Here is a 17,841-nt window from a genome sequence, read left to right on the forward strand (position 1 = left end):
GGCCGAGTACACCCGCGCTGCTACGACAGGAAGGGGGGGATGCGTCGGCCGAGGGACTTCGGCTGGCTCACTCCCGCCTGGCGGAGCTGCTCTACGCTGCGGCCGCCACGTTGGAAGAGATCACGCGGCTGGGGGCTGGAGGGGCTGCGCGGGACGACGACGGCAGCCGACGCGCGGCGACATTTCCCGCCACCCCGACGCGGCTCGCGGTTAAATTTCCCGCCATCACTACAGTGCGAGCAGAGGGCGGGGCCGGGCCGCGTCAGGTGACTGCTGAGGGCCAAGCACAAGCCGTGACATCATCAACACCGGCCAGCGCGTCAACAACGGAGCGACCGGCGATGCCTTGCTCGCAGCCCGCCCACACTGTAACGTCTGCTGGGAACGACGGAGCGCGATCCGCAGCCACGGACGTCGCGTTACAGCAGCGACTGCCGCCTCTCAAAGAATTTGTGGGCGCGGACGGGGACTGGGGCGGCTTCAAAAGGCGGTTCATCGCTCATCAGGAGATGGCGAACTGGACGGATGCCGAAGCACTACGCGCGCTGCCGGCGATGCTGGACAACGACGCCCTGGCTACTCTCACCTCGGCGCCTAAGGAAAAGCGCGCCACACTGCACTTGGCGCTGCAGCTGCTGTCACCTGTCTACGGCCCGCCTTCGGACTGCAGGCAGCTATTCCACGATCGTCATCGGGGCGCCAACGAATCGCCTCTGGCCTTCCGGACGGCTCTCCTGGCCCTGGCGAAGGCAGCTTTCCCGCGGATGGACGAGGAGGGAGTGGACGCTATGGTGGCTGAAAAGCTGCTGCTACTCGTGGACAAGCTGGACGTCGCCGTCTTGGCTCAAGACGACGCAGAGATATCGTCCTTGCTGGTCGCGCGCCACATCCACGGGGGCTTGCGGTCCCTGCGTCGCAAGGCCGCCAAGGGGGTGGCCGGCCATGCCATGGCGGCCACCACCCTCCCATCGGAGGAGGTCTGCGGGGTGGAGCGGCGGGGAGAATGGAGATCGGCGGCACCACAGGCTCGGAATGGACCGAGCCGCCAGGAGCAGCCCAGGCCATCTGGGGCGCTCACACGCTGCTACAACTGTGGCCTTCAAGGCCACGTTGCTTCAGGATGCCGGGCTCCCCGTCAGCGCGGGGCGACACCTCGTCAGGACGCCGCGCCGTCTCCACCCAAGCTCCAGCAGAGAAATACGGCGAGTCGTGGCATCTCACACGTTTGGCCCATGCACACATCCGACACACACTCACGCGCTCAACCGAACAGGGCTCGCAAATCGACGGCCGTTGCGTCCGATTGTTCTGAAATGCGGCGAGCGCTCCAACCGGGTCAGTGGTCGGAGCTCGCCCATCGTGTCATTGCAGCGTCGGCGGGATCGTCGGTCGTGGTCGGTCATATTGATTTGGTAGAGGTGCGGATTTTAATTGACACAGGAGCATCGGCGACCATTATATCTGATTTGATTTATAACATCCTTCCCGTTCAAAGTCGTCCCTTGCTTCCCGTTGACGTGCCATGCTATGCTGCTAACGGGGGCTCGCTGGGCATCATTGGGCAAATCCGCGCCAAAATTTGCATTGGAGACATTAAATTATCCGGCCCTGTTTTGGTTTCCTCCTCACTGGCGGTTCCGTGCCTGTTGGGGACGGATTTCTTGGCCAAAATGCCCATTCGTATCTTGATCGACCAGGGGTGCATCGAGCTCCCGTCGGGCCGACGTGTAACGTTTTTGTCTTCCCCCACCACGGAGCGTCGGGCGTTTGCGACCGTGCAGGTGCTCGTGGCAAAAACTGTGCGCGTACCCCCGGGGGCTCAGATGCTCGTCCCTCTTAGGTTGCGTCGGCCATTTGCTGAGGGGGTTGCGGATCGGGGGGTCTTGTTGGGACCATCTCGGGCCGGGGTCAATGGACCCGATTTGCTAGCGGCTCAGACCATGGTGAAAGGGGATGGGGACCCCTTCATTGCAGTCCTTAATGTAGGATCGCGAACGGCCGTGGTTCCTCAAGGGACCGTGCTTGCACACGCAACGCCGGCACCCTATGAGGAACCACTCGTGGGTCAGGTAAGCACCGATCCTCCGTCGCGACCGCATTCGGACTGTGATGACGGATGGCTGGATGCGCTTTGCGCGGGATCAGTGGACCTGTCCAACTCGCAGCGTGCGCAGCTGCGAGTTCTCCTGAAAGAATTTGCCGACGTTTTTAGTCAACACAAATTTGATATTGGTTGTACTAAATTGCTGCGACACCATATTGACACGGGTGACAGCGCGCCAATCTGCCAAAATCCCTTTCGGTTGAGTCCCGCTGAAAAGAATCATGTCAAATCGGCCGTTGATGACATGCTAGCCGCCGACATCATTTCCCCTTCCAACAGCCCGTGGGGCGCGCCGATCGTTTTGGTGAAAAAACACGACGGCTCATTGCGGTTTTGTGTCGACTTTCGGCGATTGAACAAAATTTCTGTGGCAGATGCGTACCCGCTTCCTCGAATGGATGAGTCGCTCGATGCCTTGGCGGGGGCGCGATTCTTTTCCACCCTGGATTTACTTTCTGGATTCTGGCAGCTTCCTCTGGATGACGAATCCAAACCTAAGACTGCTTTCCGTACACAGCAAGGTTTCTTACAATTTAACCGCTTGCCGATGGGCTTACATTCTGCGCCAGCAACTTTTCAGCGGTTAATGGAACTGGTCTTGGCAGGCTTGCAATGGGATTCGTGTTTAATTTACTTGGACGATGTCATCGTCTTTAGCAAATCATTTGAGGAACACCTCCAGAGGTTGCGTGCTGTTTTTCTCAAAATGCGGGCTGCCAATTTGAAATTTAAACCGCAGAAGTGCCATTTGCTCTGCGAATCGGTGCAGTATTTGGGTCACATTGTTGGGCGCTCGGGGATATCCACTGATCCCGCCAAAACGGAATGCGTCAGCTCCTGGCCAACTCCCACCTCGGTGGGAGAGGTCAGGAGTTTCATTGGGTTTGCGTCGTACTACCGACGGTTTGTGGCTGACCATTGCATGCCTTGACGTCCAAGGGAGTCAGGTTTCATTGGGGGCCGGAGGAGGAGGCTGCTTTTCGCGCCCTCCGGAATGCCCTGGTGGGGGCTCCGCCGTTGAATTACCCCGATTTCTCACAACCCTTCTTGCTCGATACAGACGCAAGTAACATTGGGGGCGTGCTGTCCCAGCTCAATGGTGGCGTAGAGCATGTGGTGGCTTACGGTAGTCGGGTACTGTCTCCGGCGGAACAACGGTACTGTGTTACCCGTCGGGAATTATTGGCAATTGTTTATTTCGTTCAGCAGTACCGCCCGTATCTGTACGGTCGACGTTTCACCGTCCGTACAGATCATGCGGCTCTGCAGTACGCCCTGCGGGTTCAACAACCATCCGGGCAGTTGTCTCGATGGTTGGAGATTCTCCAAGACTACGACTTTGTCACCACATATCGTAAGGGCATCCGCCACACGAACGCTGACGCCCTGTCGCGGTTGCCACCCACTTCGGAGTGCGCTTGCCTCTTGGGTTCGGGGCGTTGTAGGCCCCCGAACGTGACCACCGATTCGGTCCTCGTGGCCACCGCCGATGCGCCTTCGGCTTTGGGTCCTATCGAGCAAGAAGGGAGGGATTCGTTGCTGGGGTTGTCGGTTGCGGAGTGGGGATGCCTCCAAATGGAGGACACCTCCCTCCTCGCTCTGCGCCGTCGCACCGGGGGGGTTGGTCAGGGGGTGGCGAACGTTGACTCGTGGGGGTTGTTCCAGGGGCTTTTAATGCACTGGGACGGAAAATCCCGCCGCCAACGGCTCGTGGTGCCTGCAGCATTGAGGGGTAAGGTGGTATGGGCTGCACATGAGCGGCTCCTGCACTTGGGGGTTCACAAGACCTTTGCCATGCTCCAGCTCGATTTCTTCTGGCCGGGCATGGCAAAGGACGTGAGGGATCTCCTGGGGTCATGCACGCAATGCGCGCAGCGGAAGCCACCAGCGAGGGGGTCCAACCCTCCGCTGCAGTCCATAAAGGTTTCCCGGGTTAACGAGCTCGTTGCTCTGGATATTCTCGGGCCATTTCCCGCTACACCCAGGGGAAATAGGTATTTATTGACAGGGGTCGAATACTTTACGAGATGGCCCATGGCCTGGCCCCTGGCCAACCAGTCGGCAGCAGCCATCGCGGAGGCCTTTGTCCAGGGCTATGTCCTCGACAAGGGTGCTCCGGAACGGCTGCTGACTGACCAGGGTAAGAATTTTTCGGGGAAACTCCTCCGCGAGGTGTGCGACCTCTTGGGTACGGAGAAAATTCGGACCTCCCCGTATCACCCACAAACTGACGGGATGGTGGAACGGCTGCATCGGACTATCACATCCATGCTGTCCCAGCAGGTATCGGAATCCCAGACAGATTGGGACCTTCGCATTGCCGGTGTGTTACAAGCCTACAGGATGGCTCCCCATGCGGCCACCGGATTTTCCCCTTTCTTTTTAATGTATGGCCGCGAGGCTAATCCCCCTGTGACGACGCAGCTGAAGCTCTCGGCGCCTCAGGCGAAGTCTACATTGTCCGAACACGTTAAATTTAACATCGGCAAATTATCTGAGGCGCGGGAAGTGGCCGTGCAAAATTCTGAACTCCGCCAGAAGGCGAACGAGAGGCTTAGGCTGGGGCGGGCACATGTGTTCAAATGGTAACCGGGGGACAGGGCATGGTTGCACTGTCCCCAGGTGCTGCTGGCGACCTCGTCAAAGTTGGTACGGCCGTGGCGGGGGCCCGTGGAGGTCGTACAGGTTATGCGGCCGCAATGTGTTCGCGTCAAATGGGGGAGGCGTCGGTGGTACGTGCACCCCTCAAGGTTGAAACCGTTCATTGCGCCGCCCCGTGGTTCGCACACACACACGCATAGCCAAACGTGTGAGGGGTCCGCCGACTCCCCGACGTCGCTGCTTTCGCCTAACCTGACATCAACTGTTCCATCTCCAGGTGCAACAGGAGTGACGGGTCCACGACCGCCAACCCCTCCCGGGGGGGTCGGGGGTCACTCGGCGGCGAAGCCAGACTCTCTCGCACCCGGACCGTCAACAACCGCCACTGAGCGTGCCGGGACGGGCCCTTGTGACGGGCCCGCCGCGAGAACGCGCGCCAAAACGCGCAGACTTTTGTGAGGTCGGCCGTTGGGGGGCCATTGCGGACGGTGGGGGGAGGCGTCCGGAGCGCGTGTATATATGTTGGTTTTGCGGAATGGGGTATTTATTCGGGGGGGTGCGTCGGGTTATTTTTTTTCTTCCTGTTTCCTGTTGTTGTTGTTGTTATGGTTGTCATTGTTCTTGTTAAAATTACGCGAGGCACACACGGCTTTGGGGAGGGATGCACCTTTATTCTGATTTTTTTGCAGCCGGGGACGGCTGCGAGCTGTACAGGGGGGGGGTGATGTAGAGGTGTAATTGTGTATGGGCACGGATGGCTAACAAACACAAGGGGCGTGGTTAGGGCCGTACACAGAGGAGGTGCTCACACCGACGTCCGCACCTGCATCCCCCACGGGCCCCTCCCGGGGGCCGAGTACTATAAAAGGTGGTGAGCCGGAGGGCTCGAGGTCGAGTATTAGCTTTAACCAGCGAAGAGTGAAGACCAGCTAGAATAGGCCCCGGAGCTCCCCTGGCTCGCTGTCCTTGTCAGGGCCGACCAGGGCAAGCCTGTGGCGTGGCCCCGAGAGCCCACACTGACGTTCTTATCAGAGCCGGTCTGGAGACTCAGGGTGCCGGGATCCCAGCTTGACCAGGGCTGGGATAGGTAGCCTCCCCTAGCTCCGTAGTGGAGGACTCGGGCGTAGGTTAGCGGGGTTAGATGTTGTGTCTCCCTGTTAGACGAGTGAAGGGGACGATACCCCTTTAAGTGTATGTGTACCCGTTACTGTGCACAAGTTGGTGTTAATAAATAAGTGTGCCTCCGACCCCGTCGTCAAAGCCTCCTGAATATTTACTACACACGTATGAACACTTCAACACGAATCGATGAATAATAATAAAAAAACGGTATTACAACTTTGATAGGGCTTCTTGTTGCTGGCTGCTTCGCGTTTCTGGCAATTGTGCCCGGTGCAAAGCGATTGACAAAACAAAATCGATCCATCACAGGCAAGGTTCAATGTATTTATCAGATCAGAATCTTTTTATTTATTTATGAAATCGTATGCACTCCAAACATCACACAGTAATGAAAGGCAAAGATTCCCCTTATAGCCCTCAACAGTCTGTTGAGGCAAGTGCTGTTAACGAGTACGGCATGACACGCGAGGGCGTGGTTGGCCAACACCACGCCCGGCCGCCTTTGTTTCCCCACACCAGGTACTCATTTGAGGCTGAGTCGACCTAGGGGAGGCCCGGGACGGGTTCAGATAATCGCCAACGGTGTTGGCCGCGAGCGGGAATCGAAATCGGGTCGCCGGGTTCGTAGCGCAGCATAGCGCTGACCACGACACCACCGCTCCCCAAGCACGCACACACACTCGTCACACACACAGTCGTCACGCACACAGACATCACGCACACACACTCGTCACACACACACTCGTCACACACACAGTCGTCACGCACACATACTCGTCATCGCGCAGTCGTCACGCACACACACTCGTCACACACACAGTCGTCACGCACACAGACATCACGCACACACACTCGTCACACACACACTCGTCACACACACAGTCATCACGCACACACACTCGTCATCGCGGCGGCACAGATCTCAACGTGGCGGCCTTCGTAGGTGCTCACTGACCGCACGACCCACCTTGTGCTCAATCTACGCCTAAGCCATTTCTCTCTCTTCTCGCCCCCACCCAATTCATTCAATCACAGTCGTCATGCTCACACATCATCTACTGTCAGAATAATGATTATTCTCTTCATACGGATGTAGTGTAGTAGAACGACACTACTGCATTGCCTCGATATGGGGGCTGTAGGCAGGTGTCACGGGGTCGTGTCGGGCCGTGACACACTCTGCGTGAACCCAACAGGACACGTGACTGGATAAAGGGGGGCCAGGGGCCCCAGGGGGGTCACGTGGTTGGGACTCGGGCCTTCACGAAGGATCGGGAAGGGGGGCGTGGCCTGGGGCGGAGCTGGCCACGCCGGAGTGGTTATAAGCGGGGTGTGGACAGACAACTGGGCTGTTCTGTGCTGTTCTGCTATGCTGCTTTGTCATCTCTAATACCTTAAATATAAATTGTCTTATGGTTGTTATTGTTTGACTTGCATGCCACTGGGATATTTGCTCACATCATTGATATATGGTGCTTTTTCTGGAAGACTTTGCTGTTTTTTCTTGGATTTTTTTGTTTGCGCGTAGTCACTTTAAGATGTTTCTTGTTCATGTTTTTGTTTGTTGCGGTTGCACCCGATTCAAGAGCCGAATGGCTCACAGGGCTATACCAAATACATGAAACTGAAACTCTGGGATGAAGCTCTCCGCTAGTCGACCAGGAAGCGTGGTGGGCGGTCCTGGTCCAGTGATGTAGAACCCTCGTGGGTTAGCTAAGTTAGGAACGGTGGCTACCACTTTAATTCGTGATGTTAAGTGTTAGCTAATCAATAGTATTGCCTCCAAAGTCCAGTGTGCGCCTCAATTTAACCCACGACACGGCTATCACTCATTAACCCAATTCATTCAATCCATTCACCATCGTCATTTACTGTCATCAATTTTGCTTTCACCGAATTCACGCATCATCATCATCACCACAGATTCGCCCCCATTGCTTCCTTTCATCTATTTCATTCACCTCATTTTCCACCATTACATTCACACACGCGTTATTGTTGTTGTATAGTTGTTAATTATCCGTAAAGCACGTTGGTTAATGCGCTATTTAAATCCTGTTAAGATAAGATTCCAAAACGTCTGTTTGATAAGCCAAATGTAAGTCTATCCGTAACATTCACGCACGCACCACTACCACGAGCAGCAATGCCCCAACGCAAAATCAAAGAGGACAACATACGGCGAGATTCAACTTGGGATGCCAACAACAACAACAGCAATTCCTGGAACAGAGTTCCCAGACCCTTTTTACGGCTCAAAATAATGGTGGGCTACTGCTGTGGCTACTGTGGATGCTGATGTAGCTACTGCTGTGCCTATTGCTGTAGTTACTGCTGTAGCGACTGCTGTGGCTGCTTTAGCGACTGATGTGGTTACTGCTGTGGCTACTGCTGTAGCTACTACTGTGGCTACTGCTGTAGCTACTACTGTGGCTACTGCTGTAGCGAGTGCTGTGGCTGCTGTAGCGACTGATGTGGTTACTGCTGTGGCTACTGCTGTAGCTACTACTGTGGATACTGGTGTAGCGACTGCTGTGGCTGCTGTAGCGACTGATGTGGTTACTGCTGTGGCTACTGCTGTAGCTACTACTGTGGCTACTGCTGCTGCTACTGCTGTATCTACTACTGTGGTTACTGCTGCTGCTACTGTTGTATCTACTACTGTGGTTACTGCAGCTGCTACTGCTGTATCTACTACTGTGGTTACTGCTGCTGCTACTGCTTGTATCTACTACTGTGTCTGCTGCTGCTACTGCTGTAGCTACTACTGTGGATGCTGCTGCTACTGCTTCTGCTCATCGATGACGGCGGTTCTCACGATCTGCATGGGGCCGGGCTGCTTCGTGTGGAGTTTGATCTCTCGCGCCATCTGACACGAGATGCAGCAACAGCAGATGTGCATCACGTAGTCGTCGCATATGGAGCCCTGGAACACAAAATTCATAAACAAACATAAAATTAAACAGAGACAAAGATCCACAGCTATGGCCTTAGGGGCCGTCCAAAAATAACGTCACGCACTTAGCGGGGGGGGGGGGAGTCAGACATTTGTGACGATGTGTGACGAGGGGGGGGGGGTGAGAAATGTGACGTCACATCAAAATGCGCAACTTTAAATAAATATAGACAACACGTTCTACTTAATTAAATCTACGTTTTAACAAATGTTTTCTCCAAAAACATCAGAGTGCAGCGCCACATTAAATACGCACTACAATGACAATAGTTTATAGCGATTTGAAGCATGTTTAATTTGTTTTGTGACGTCATATTTGAGGGGGGGGGGGTCTGACTTTGTGACGCCGTGTGACGAAGGGGGGGGGGTAAAAATCGTCCAAAATCGCGTTACGTAATTTATTGACGGCCCCTTAACAGACCGTCGGGGCAAATGGTGTTAGCGGAGCAACGAAGGGTGGGTGGCCACCACCACGCCTGGCCGCCTTTGTCTCCTCAGTGCTGATGTGTACGCACTGCGCGTGACGTGGAGCAATCATCAGTGTGTGCGGCTGATTCGATTCGTGAGAAGTACTTTTGAGTTACATTTTTTTTGTCAATGCGGAGGCAAGAGGGGTGACGCCCCGCTTATCTCTTTCGTTGCATTTTATATCCTCCACAGCAATGATTCCGTCCAATGATTACGACAACAACTAAACAATGGTTGCGCGTGAAGTCCTTCTTTTCTACATTTCCTGGCCGCTGGTTCCAGACGGACGTTTAGTAGAACCCCTCTTAACGACCACCCTTGTTAAGGACTAATCGCTTAACGACGGGTCTCCATTGAGCCCAATGTGTAGTGTACAGTGTAGTGTATAGTAGTGTGTGTCTATTGTGTGTGTCTCTTTCTGTTTGTCTCTGTGTTGTCTCTCTCTGCTTGTGTGTCTGTCTATGTGTCTCCGTGTCTGTGTTTTGTCTCTCTCTCAAATTTAGTTCTACCTGATTACGGCTGCTTGTGTTGCAATCGAAACGTCGTGCTCTATTGAATTTATTTTCTTTCTACGTGACTTTACCGAAAGAACCAAAAAGCAATTCCTGCAGTCACGAAAGCTTCAAATCAAGTTTATAGTAGTGTAATATATAGTGTAGCGCCGCTGCTTACGACGAATCGTTTAGCGACAGGCGCAGGACGCGGCTCGCTCTCGTAGTGAGAGAGAGGGGGGAGGAGGCGACTCAGGGACGCGAGGAGGAGGAACCACACACGAGCATGAAGGCAATAGCAGCAGCCACCAACTATTACTCCAAGCTCTGCGGCCCTCTACATATCACGGTGTTATTGGCAAATGAATGAGTGCTTATGTGTGGGAGGAAACCGGACAACCTGGAGAAATACCCTCGCGTGCCTGGGGGGCAGAGATAATAAAAGACTCTATCCACATACATACGAAACACGTGGAGTTGGAACTCCACGTGTTCCGTACAATGTGGACGTTGTTGCTGTACCACCTTCTGGAAAATGCCAGGGCACGGCTCATGCTCGACGCCCAAAGACTGACGTTGTTTCCCAAACACCTGTGAGCTTGAGACTCATCACACCCTCGCGTCGACGGTGGCCCGGAGCACAGGACACGTGCAATAATCCAGTCGGAGGGTCCTCTTGTAGCACCTTACCCTGGCACACGCAGGCTATGGCTCTCGCTCGAAGATGTCCACGGGAATAAGATAAGTTATTTCCCAACACCTGTGCACGTGGATCCATCAAAAACCACGCATCGACAATGGCTGGATCACAGGACACGTGCAATAAGCCAGTGGCAGTGCCCCCGTCGACAAGAGCTCGTCGCTGAGCTGGCGTCTCCTCACCTGGATGTGGTAGCGCTCACGTATGGCGGTTCTCAGTGCCACGGAGCTGCCGGGCAGGATGGGCAAACAGATGCACTCGCCAAAGCCCTTGGCCATCCGGCAGTGGAGGCAGAGCATGCAGAAGGTGCCGCAGAGACCTGGGCACGCAGCAACGGCATCGTCACAGCAGAGTCTACACCAACGCTCGTTAATTGGCCCGACAGTAGAGTCCTTCCTCTTAGCGACGGTAATTGGTTCCATGAAACCGGTCGTTAAGTGAATTGGTCGTTAAGCGAGTAAAGAAAATGCACCTTAAAGGCTTAATTCGTTCCGATAGAATCGAGAGTTACACTTTTTCACCCAAAAAAACGTACTTCATAATATTTAAACAATGGATATTAAAATATAAAGACACTAACAACAACAAAAACGCATCATATTGAAAGAAACGTGGTTAATCAATGCATTATTTAATATTTACCGTACCTACAACAGCCCGTCGTTAACAGGGGAATGGTCAGTAAGCGAACACATTGGGCACTATGGAGGCACTACACCAGGGGTCCTCAAACTACGGCCCGCGGGCCACATGCGGCCCGCCGAGGACATTTATCCGGCCCGCCGGGTGTTTTTGCCGCCGCTGCCTGTCTATTACTTTTTTTCTACATGAGAAGGACGGTCATTGGTGGAAGAGGGAGAGGGGGCGGAGTTCCCCCCCAATCAGACTGCATTGATGGGCAGTGCAGTCTGTATGTCTCTGTGTGGGCAAAGTTATTGCTGGTATATTGTTTTTGTAGCGCTGTATATATTGGTATTTTACTAATAGCAATATTGACTCCCTAGGAAACAATGATGTCAAGAAAGAGAAAAATTGACTCGGAGTGTAGGATATTCAAAGAACAGTGGACTTATGATTACTTTTTCATGCAGTACAAGGAAAGAGCTGTGTGTCTGATATGCCAGAATATAGTGTGTTTATGGGAAATGCAGGAATGTTATTAGTACAACATATGCAGCACGGGCATATGTAGTACTAATAACATCCTGCATTTCCCATAAATATGCTAAATTCCTCTTGATATGCAAATTCTTTTGACAAGGCGCTCTTTCCCCCGTTTCCAACCCAGCTTATATATGCTCCAAGCTCGTGTGCTGTTTCATTCAGACGCTGTCTCCCCGACAGACCTGGTTTTCATCTGAAGACGGCTGCTTGCGTTGTGGCCGAAACGTCGTGAGAATTATTTTATTATGTTTTATTTTTATTATTTTATTACTTCCCTTCTACGTGACTTTACCGAAAGAACCAAGAAGAGAGGATATCTATGAAAAGGTTTGCCAAACTGAATGGTTTGGAGCTGAACTGGGCTAAACTAGCCAGTGTGACAACTGATGGTGCTCCTAGCACGGTGGGGTCTAAGAAAGGAGTAATTGCTCGCATTAACCAAGAGATGGACAAACATAACCATTCTCATCCAATAGCCATACACTGCCTCATCCACCAACGAGCGCTGTGTAGTAAATCACTGAAGTGGGACTCTGTTATGAAATTTGTGGTATCTTGTGTTAACTTCATTAGAGCTCATGCACTAAACCACAGACAATTTCAGGAATTTCTGTCTGAGCTAAATGTTGAATATGAAGATGTTCTGTATCACACAGAAGTCCGTTGGCTGAGTTGAGGGAGAGTTTTGAAACGTTTCTATGACTTACTTCCACAGATTACAGCTTTTCTGCTTTAAAAAAACAAAGAAGTACCAGAGCTCAATGATGCAGAATGGAAATGGCATCTTGCCTTTCTGACAGATGTAACAGAGCTACTCAACAGTTTCAATGTGCAACTTCAAGGAAAGGGGAAGCTCATCTGTGATATGCAATCAGATTTCAAAGCATTTGAAGTAAAATTAGGCCTCCTCATCAAACAAGTGAAGGAGGAAAACTTCTGCCATCTCCCCACAACTCAAAATCTGTTAGCGGAAAAACCATTGGTTGCATTCCCAAACAAAACATGTGTGGATTCACTGGAAAAATTGCAAAAGGAGTTCCAATTTGGATTTAAAGAGCTTCATCTCCATGAACAGGACATACAGCTTTTCCGTAACCCATTTTCTATTGACATTGAAAATGTGGATACAATTTACCAAATGGAACTGGCTGAACTGCAGAATTGTGACTCTCTGAAAGACACATTCAAGTCAAGCAGCCTTCATAATTTCTATGCATCTCTCCCCTCTGAGACATATCCTCCTCTCAGGAACCATGCACTCAAAATGGCAACCATCTTTGGCAGCACTTATGTCTGTGAACAGACTTTTTACAGAATGAAACATTTGAAATCTCCAACCAGATCTAGACTAACGGATGCACACTTGCATCACTTGTTACGACTAGCAGTGACAAATATGGAACCGGACATTGACCATCTCATTAGCCAAAAGCAGGCCCATAGTTCCCATTGAAATACTGGCAAGTTCGTTGATTTAACTTTACTTGTTCTTCATTTTAAATATTGTATTTGTTCCCGTTTTGATTCTTTACTTCAAAATAAGATATATGCAGTGTGCATAGGAATTTGTTCATAGTTTTTTTTTAACTATAGTCCGGCCCTCCAACGGTCTGAGGGACAGTGAACTGGCCCCCTGTTTAAAAAGTTTGAGGACCCCTGCACTACACTATACACAACTATACACTACGCTATACACTGCTATACACTACACATTAGGCTCTATGGAGGCACTACACTTTACACTACTATACACTACGCTATACACTACACATTAGGCTCTATGGAGGTCCATCTTTAAGCGATTAGTCGTTTACAGGGGTGCTCGTTAAGAGGGGTTCTACTCTACACTACTAAACACTACTCTACTGTATACAACACTACTATACAATACACTATACACGATAATACTATACACTACAATACACTACACTATGTGCTATATTACTATATACTACTATACACTACACTATACACGACACATTGGGCTCTATGGAGGTCCGTTGTTCATCGATTAGTCCTTAACAGGGGTGGTCGTTAAGAGGGGTTCTACTCTACACTACGATACACCACACTACTATACACTACACTATACATTACACTACTATACACTACACTATACATTACACTAATAAAACACTACACTACTATACACTACACTATACATTACACTACTATACACTACACTACTATACACTACACTATACACTACACTATACATTACACTACTATACACTACACTATACATTACGCTATACACTACACTACTATACACTACACTACTATACACTACACTATACATTACACTACTATACACTACACTACTAAACACTACACTATACACTACACTACTATACACTACACTATACATTACACTATACACTGCACTACTATACACTACACTATACACTACACTATACATTACACTGCTATACACTACACTATACATTACACTGCTATACACTACACTACTATACACTACACTATACACTACACTACTAAACACTACACTATACACTCCACTGCTATACACTACACTACTATATACTACACTATACATTACACTACTATACACTACACTATACATTACACTATACACTACACGACTATACACTACACTATACACTACACTACTATACACTACACTATACATTACAATGATTACACTATACACTACACTACTATACACTACACTATACACTACACTATACACTACACTACTATACACTACACTATACATTACACTACTATACACTACACTACTAAACAGTGTTTAGTAGTGTAGTGTATAGTAGTGTAATGTATAGTGTACACTACTATACACTACACTACTAAACACTACACTATACATTACACTACTATACACTACACTATACACTACACTACTATACACTACACTATACACTACACTACTAAACACTACACTATACACTACATTACTATACACTACACTACTTTACACTACACTATACACTACACTACTAAACACTACACTATACACTACGATACACTACACTACTAGACACTACACTATACATTACACTACTATACACTACACTATACACTACACTACTATACACTACACTATACACTACACTACTAAACACTATACACTCCACTGCTATACACTACACTACTATACACTGCACGATGCACGACATGACTATATACTACACTATTATACACTACACTGTTATCCACTACACGATACACTACACAACAATACACTACACTATACACTACTAAACACTACACTATACATTTCAATACTATACACTCTTATATACTACACTACTATACACTACGCTACTATACACCACATTGTACACTACACTATACACTACATGACTATACACTACACTACTATACACTACACCAGGGGTCCTCAAACTACGGCCCGCGGGCCACATGCGGCCCGCTGAGGACATTTATCCGGCCCATGGTCACTAATTGGGCTGCGCCTGTGAGCACTAATTGGGCTGCGCTGGTGAGCACTAATTGGGCTGCGCTGGTGAGCACTCATTGGGCTGCGGTGGTGGGCACTGATTGGGCTGCGGTGGCGAGCACTGATTTGGCTGCACTGGTGAGCACTGATTGAGCTGTGGCGGTGGGCACTCATTGGGCTGCGCTGGTGAATGGTTCAATGGGCCAATTGACTGGACTTGCCCCTCAGGCCTAAGACTGCCAGCCCTCCCGTGGCTGCGCTTGACTGGCTCTCCCTCCCTCAGCTCCCTCACTTGCCCCTCGGCTCCACTCCCAGTGATATTCCTGTGTGCTGCGATCTGTGAACAAAACTGCAGGTGTAATTAACCTTTTAATGGCACCCGCACCAGTGTGAGCCTGGGGTAAAAGCGGAGTTCCCCCAATCAGACTGCATTGATGGGCAGTGCAGTCTGTATGTCTCTGTGTGGGCAAAGTTATTGCTGGTATATTGTTTTTGTAGCGCTGTATATATATTGGTATTTTACTAATAGCAATTTTGACTCCCTAGGAAACAATGATGTCAAGAAAGAGAAAAATTGACTCGGAGTGTAGGATATTCAAAGAAAAGTGGACTTATGATTACTTTTTCATGCAGTACAAGGAAAGAGCTGTGTGTCTGATATGCCAGAATATAGTGTCTGTGTTCAAAGAATACAATTTACGTCGACACTATGAAACTCAACATAAAGATAAATATGATTGTTTGGTCGGAGAAGTGAGAAAAGATAAAATATTAAAACTGAAAAATACATTAACAACTCACCAAAATACTTTTGTGAAGCAGAAGCAGCTAAATATTTCATCACTGCGAGCAAGTTTTCAAGTTGCCAAGCTAATAGCGTGCACTGGCAGACCATTCGTGGAGGGAGAATTTGTTAAAGAATGCCTTCTTTCTGTTGCCAAAGAGATGTGTCCAGAGAAGGCCGATTTATTTAGTACAGTGAGTCTTTCAGGACCTACAATTACACGGAGGATTGAAGAAATGGGAGACAATTTGCATCAGCATTTGCAAAACTCTACAAAAAAACTTTCCTATTTTTCCTTGGCACTCGACGAAAGTAATGATGTTCGTGATTCTGCACAATTTCTATTTTTTATTCGTGGGACGAATGACTATTTCGAAGTCGCAGAAGAGCTTGCTGCACTGCAATGCGTCAAAGGAACAACTACAGGAGAGGATATCTATGAAAAGGTTTGCCAAACTGTGAATGGTTTGGAGCTGAACTGGGCTAAACTAGCCAGTGTGACAACTGATGGTGCTCCTAACATGGTGGGGTCTAAGAAAGGAGTAATTGCTCGCATTAACCAAGAGATGGACAAACATAACCATTCTCATCCAATAGCCATACACTGCCTCATCCACCAACAAGCGCTGTGTAGTAAATCACTGAAGTGGGACTCTGTTATGAAAATTGTGGTATCTTGTGTTAACTTCATTAGAGCTCATGCACTAAACCACAGACAATTTCAGGAATTTCTGTCTGAGCTAAATGTTGACTATGAAAATGTTCTGTACCACACAGAAGTCCGTTGACTGAGTCGAGGGAGAGTTTTGAACGTTTCTATGACTTACTTCCACAGATTACAGCTTTTCTGCTTTCAAAAAACAAAGAAGTACCAGAGCTCAATGATGCAGAATGGAAATGGCACCTTGCCTTTCTGACAGATGTAACAGAGCTACTCAATAGTTTCAATGTGCAACTTCAAGGAAAGGGGAAGCTCATCTGTGATATGCAATCACATGTCAAAGCATTTGAAGTAAAATTAGGCCTCCTCATCAAACAAGTGAAGGAGGAAAACTTCTACCATCTCCCCACAACTCAAAATCTATTAGCGGAAAAACCATTGGTTGCATTCCCAAACAAAACATGTGTAATGCGGGCATAAACGGCCTCGCGGATGTGACGTCACGGGAGGAGGAGTTAGGTCACGTGGGAGAGAGGGATCAAGTCTTAAGGGGGAGAAACCGGAAGAGAAAGGGGAGAGTTGGAGAGAGATATAGAGTGAGGCCACGCAGGGCGGAGGTTGGAGGGTGGCGAGATCGCCACACACCCAGGATAAGACTCGGCACCGTCGGCCAGCGGTGACCGAGCACGGAGGAATGGGGAGCCGGTTGAGGCTGCAGTGAGGGCAGCCGGAGGCCTGCACGAGGAGATCAGCAGCGGAGCTGCATCAGAGTGGAGTGAGAGGCTACGGGAGCGACGGCAGCATCGGGCTGCCAAGCGGGGGAGTCTCTGAGAGAGAGCCGTGTGGGACAAGTGTAAAGAACCCGAATAAAGGACAACGATGACAGACACAGTGATCGAGTCCTTTATTACACTGGTGTCAGAAGTGAAACGGCATGTCAAAACAACTGAGAAAAAAGAATATTCCTGCGCCATCATCTGCTACATCATCCGACGACGACGACCTTCCTCAGGCGGTGGACCTGCCTGCGATGGAGGAGGAGATCCATGCTGGAACGAGTGCGGGTCCGGGAGTCCAAGATGTCGCCGCGTCGGTGGACTCGTCTGCACCGGAGGACGCGGACTTGCGATGGAGACAGATGGCGGCGCAGCTGGAGACACTGAAAATCGTGCTGGCGCAATTGTGTGAGCTCATCACGCCGAGGACGGCGTTGGGGAGAGCCGATGGTGGTCCGCGGGCCGCCGCCTTGCCTTCGCTGTCGGCGCCATCGGCCACGAGGCACAAAGACGCCATCTTGGGCGTGGCAGGAGAAGAACGGCGGGAAGCCGCCATTTTGCGCTCTCCGCGG

The 17,841-nt window shown here is 50.2% G+C and overlaps 1 protein-coding gene across 2 annotated transcripts in view; it reads right to left on the bottom strand.

Annotated features, from left to right (window-relative positions):
* Positions 1–6,237: 6,237 nt before the first annotated feature.
* The window catches only part of LOC133358547 (cornifelin homolog B-like), a 31,736-nt gene continuing 20,132 nt past the window's right edge, over positions 6,238–17,841 (bottom strand). For both annotated transcript variants that reach the window (XM_061576913.1, XM_061576912.1), the window contains exons 3-4: positions 10,625–10,761; positions 6,238–8,753 (exon numbers count right to left, since the gene is read on the bottom strand). In XM_061576913.1, coding sequence (XP_061432897.1) covers positions 8,610–8,753; positions 10,625–10,761 — 281 coding nt within the window. In that variant the 3' untranslated portion in view covers positions 6,238–8,609. The remainder of the gene's footprint in view (positions 8,754–10,624; positions 10,762–17,841) is intronic.

This window comes from Lethenteron reissneri, chromosome 62 (genome assembly GCF_015708825.2).
Source record: "Lethenteron reissneri isolate LAM-NWPU_2019-01 chromosome 62, ASM1570882v1, whole genome shotgun sequence".
Taxonomy (NCBI): Eukaryota; Metazoa; Chordata; class Hyperoartia; order Petromyzontiformes; family Petromyzontidae; genus Lethenteron; species Lethenteron reissneri.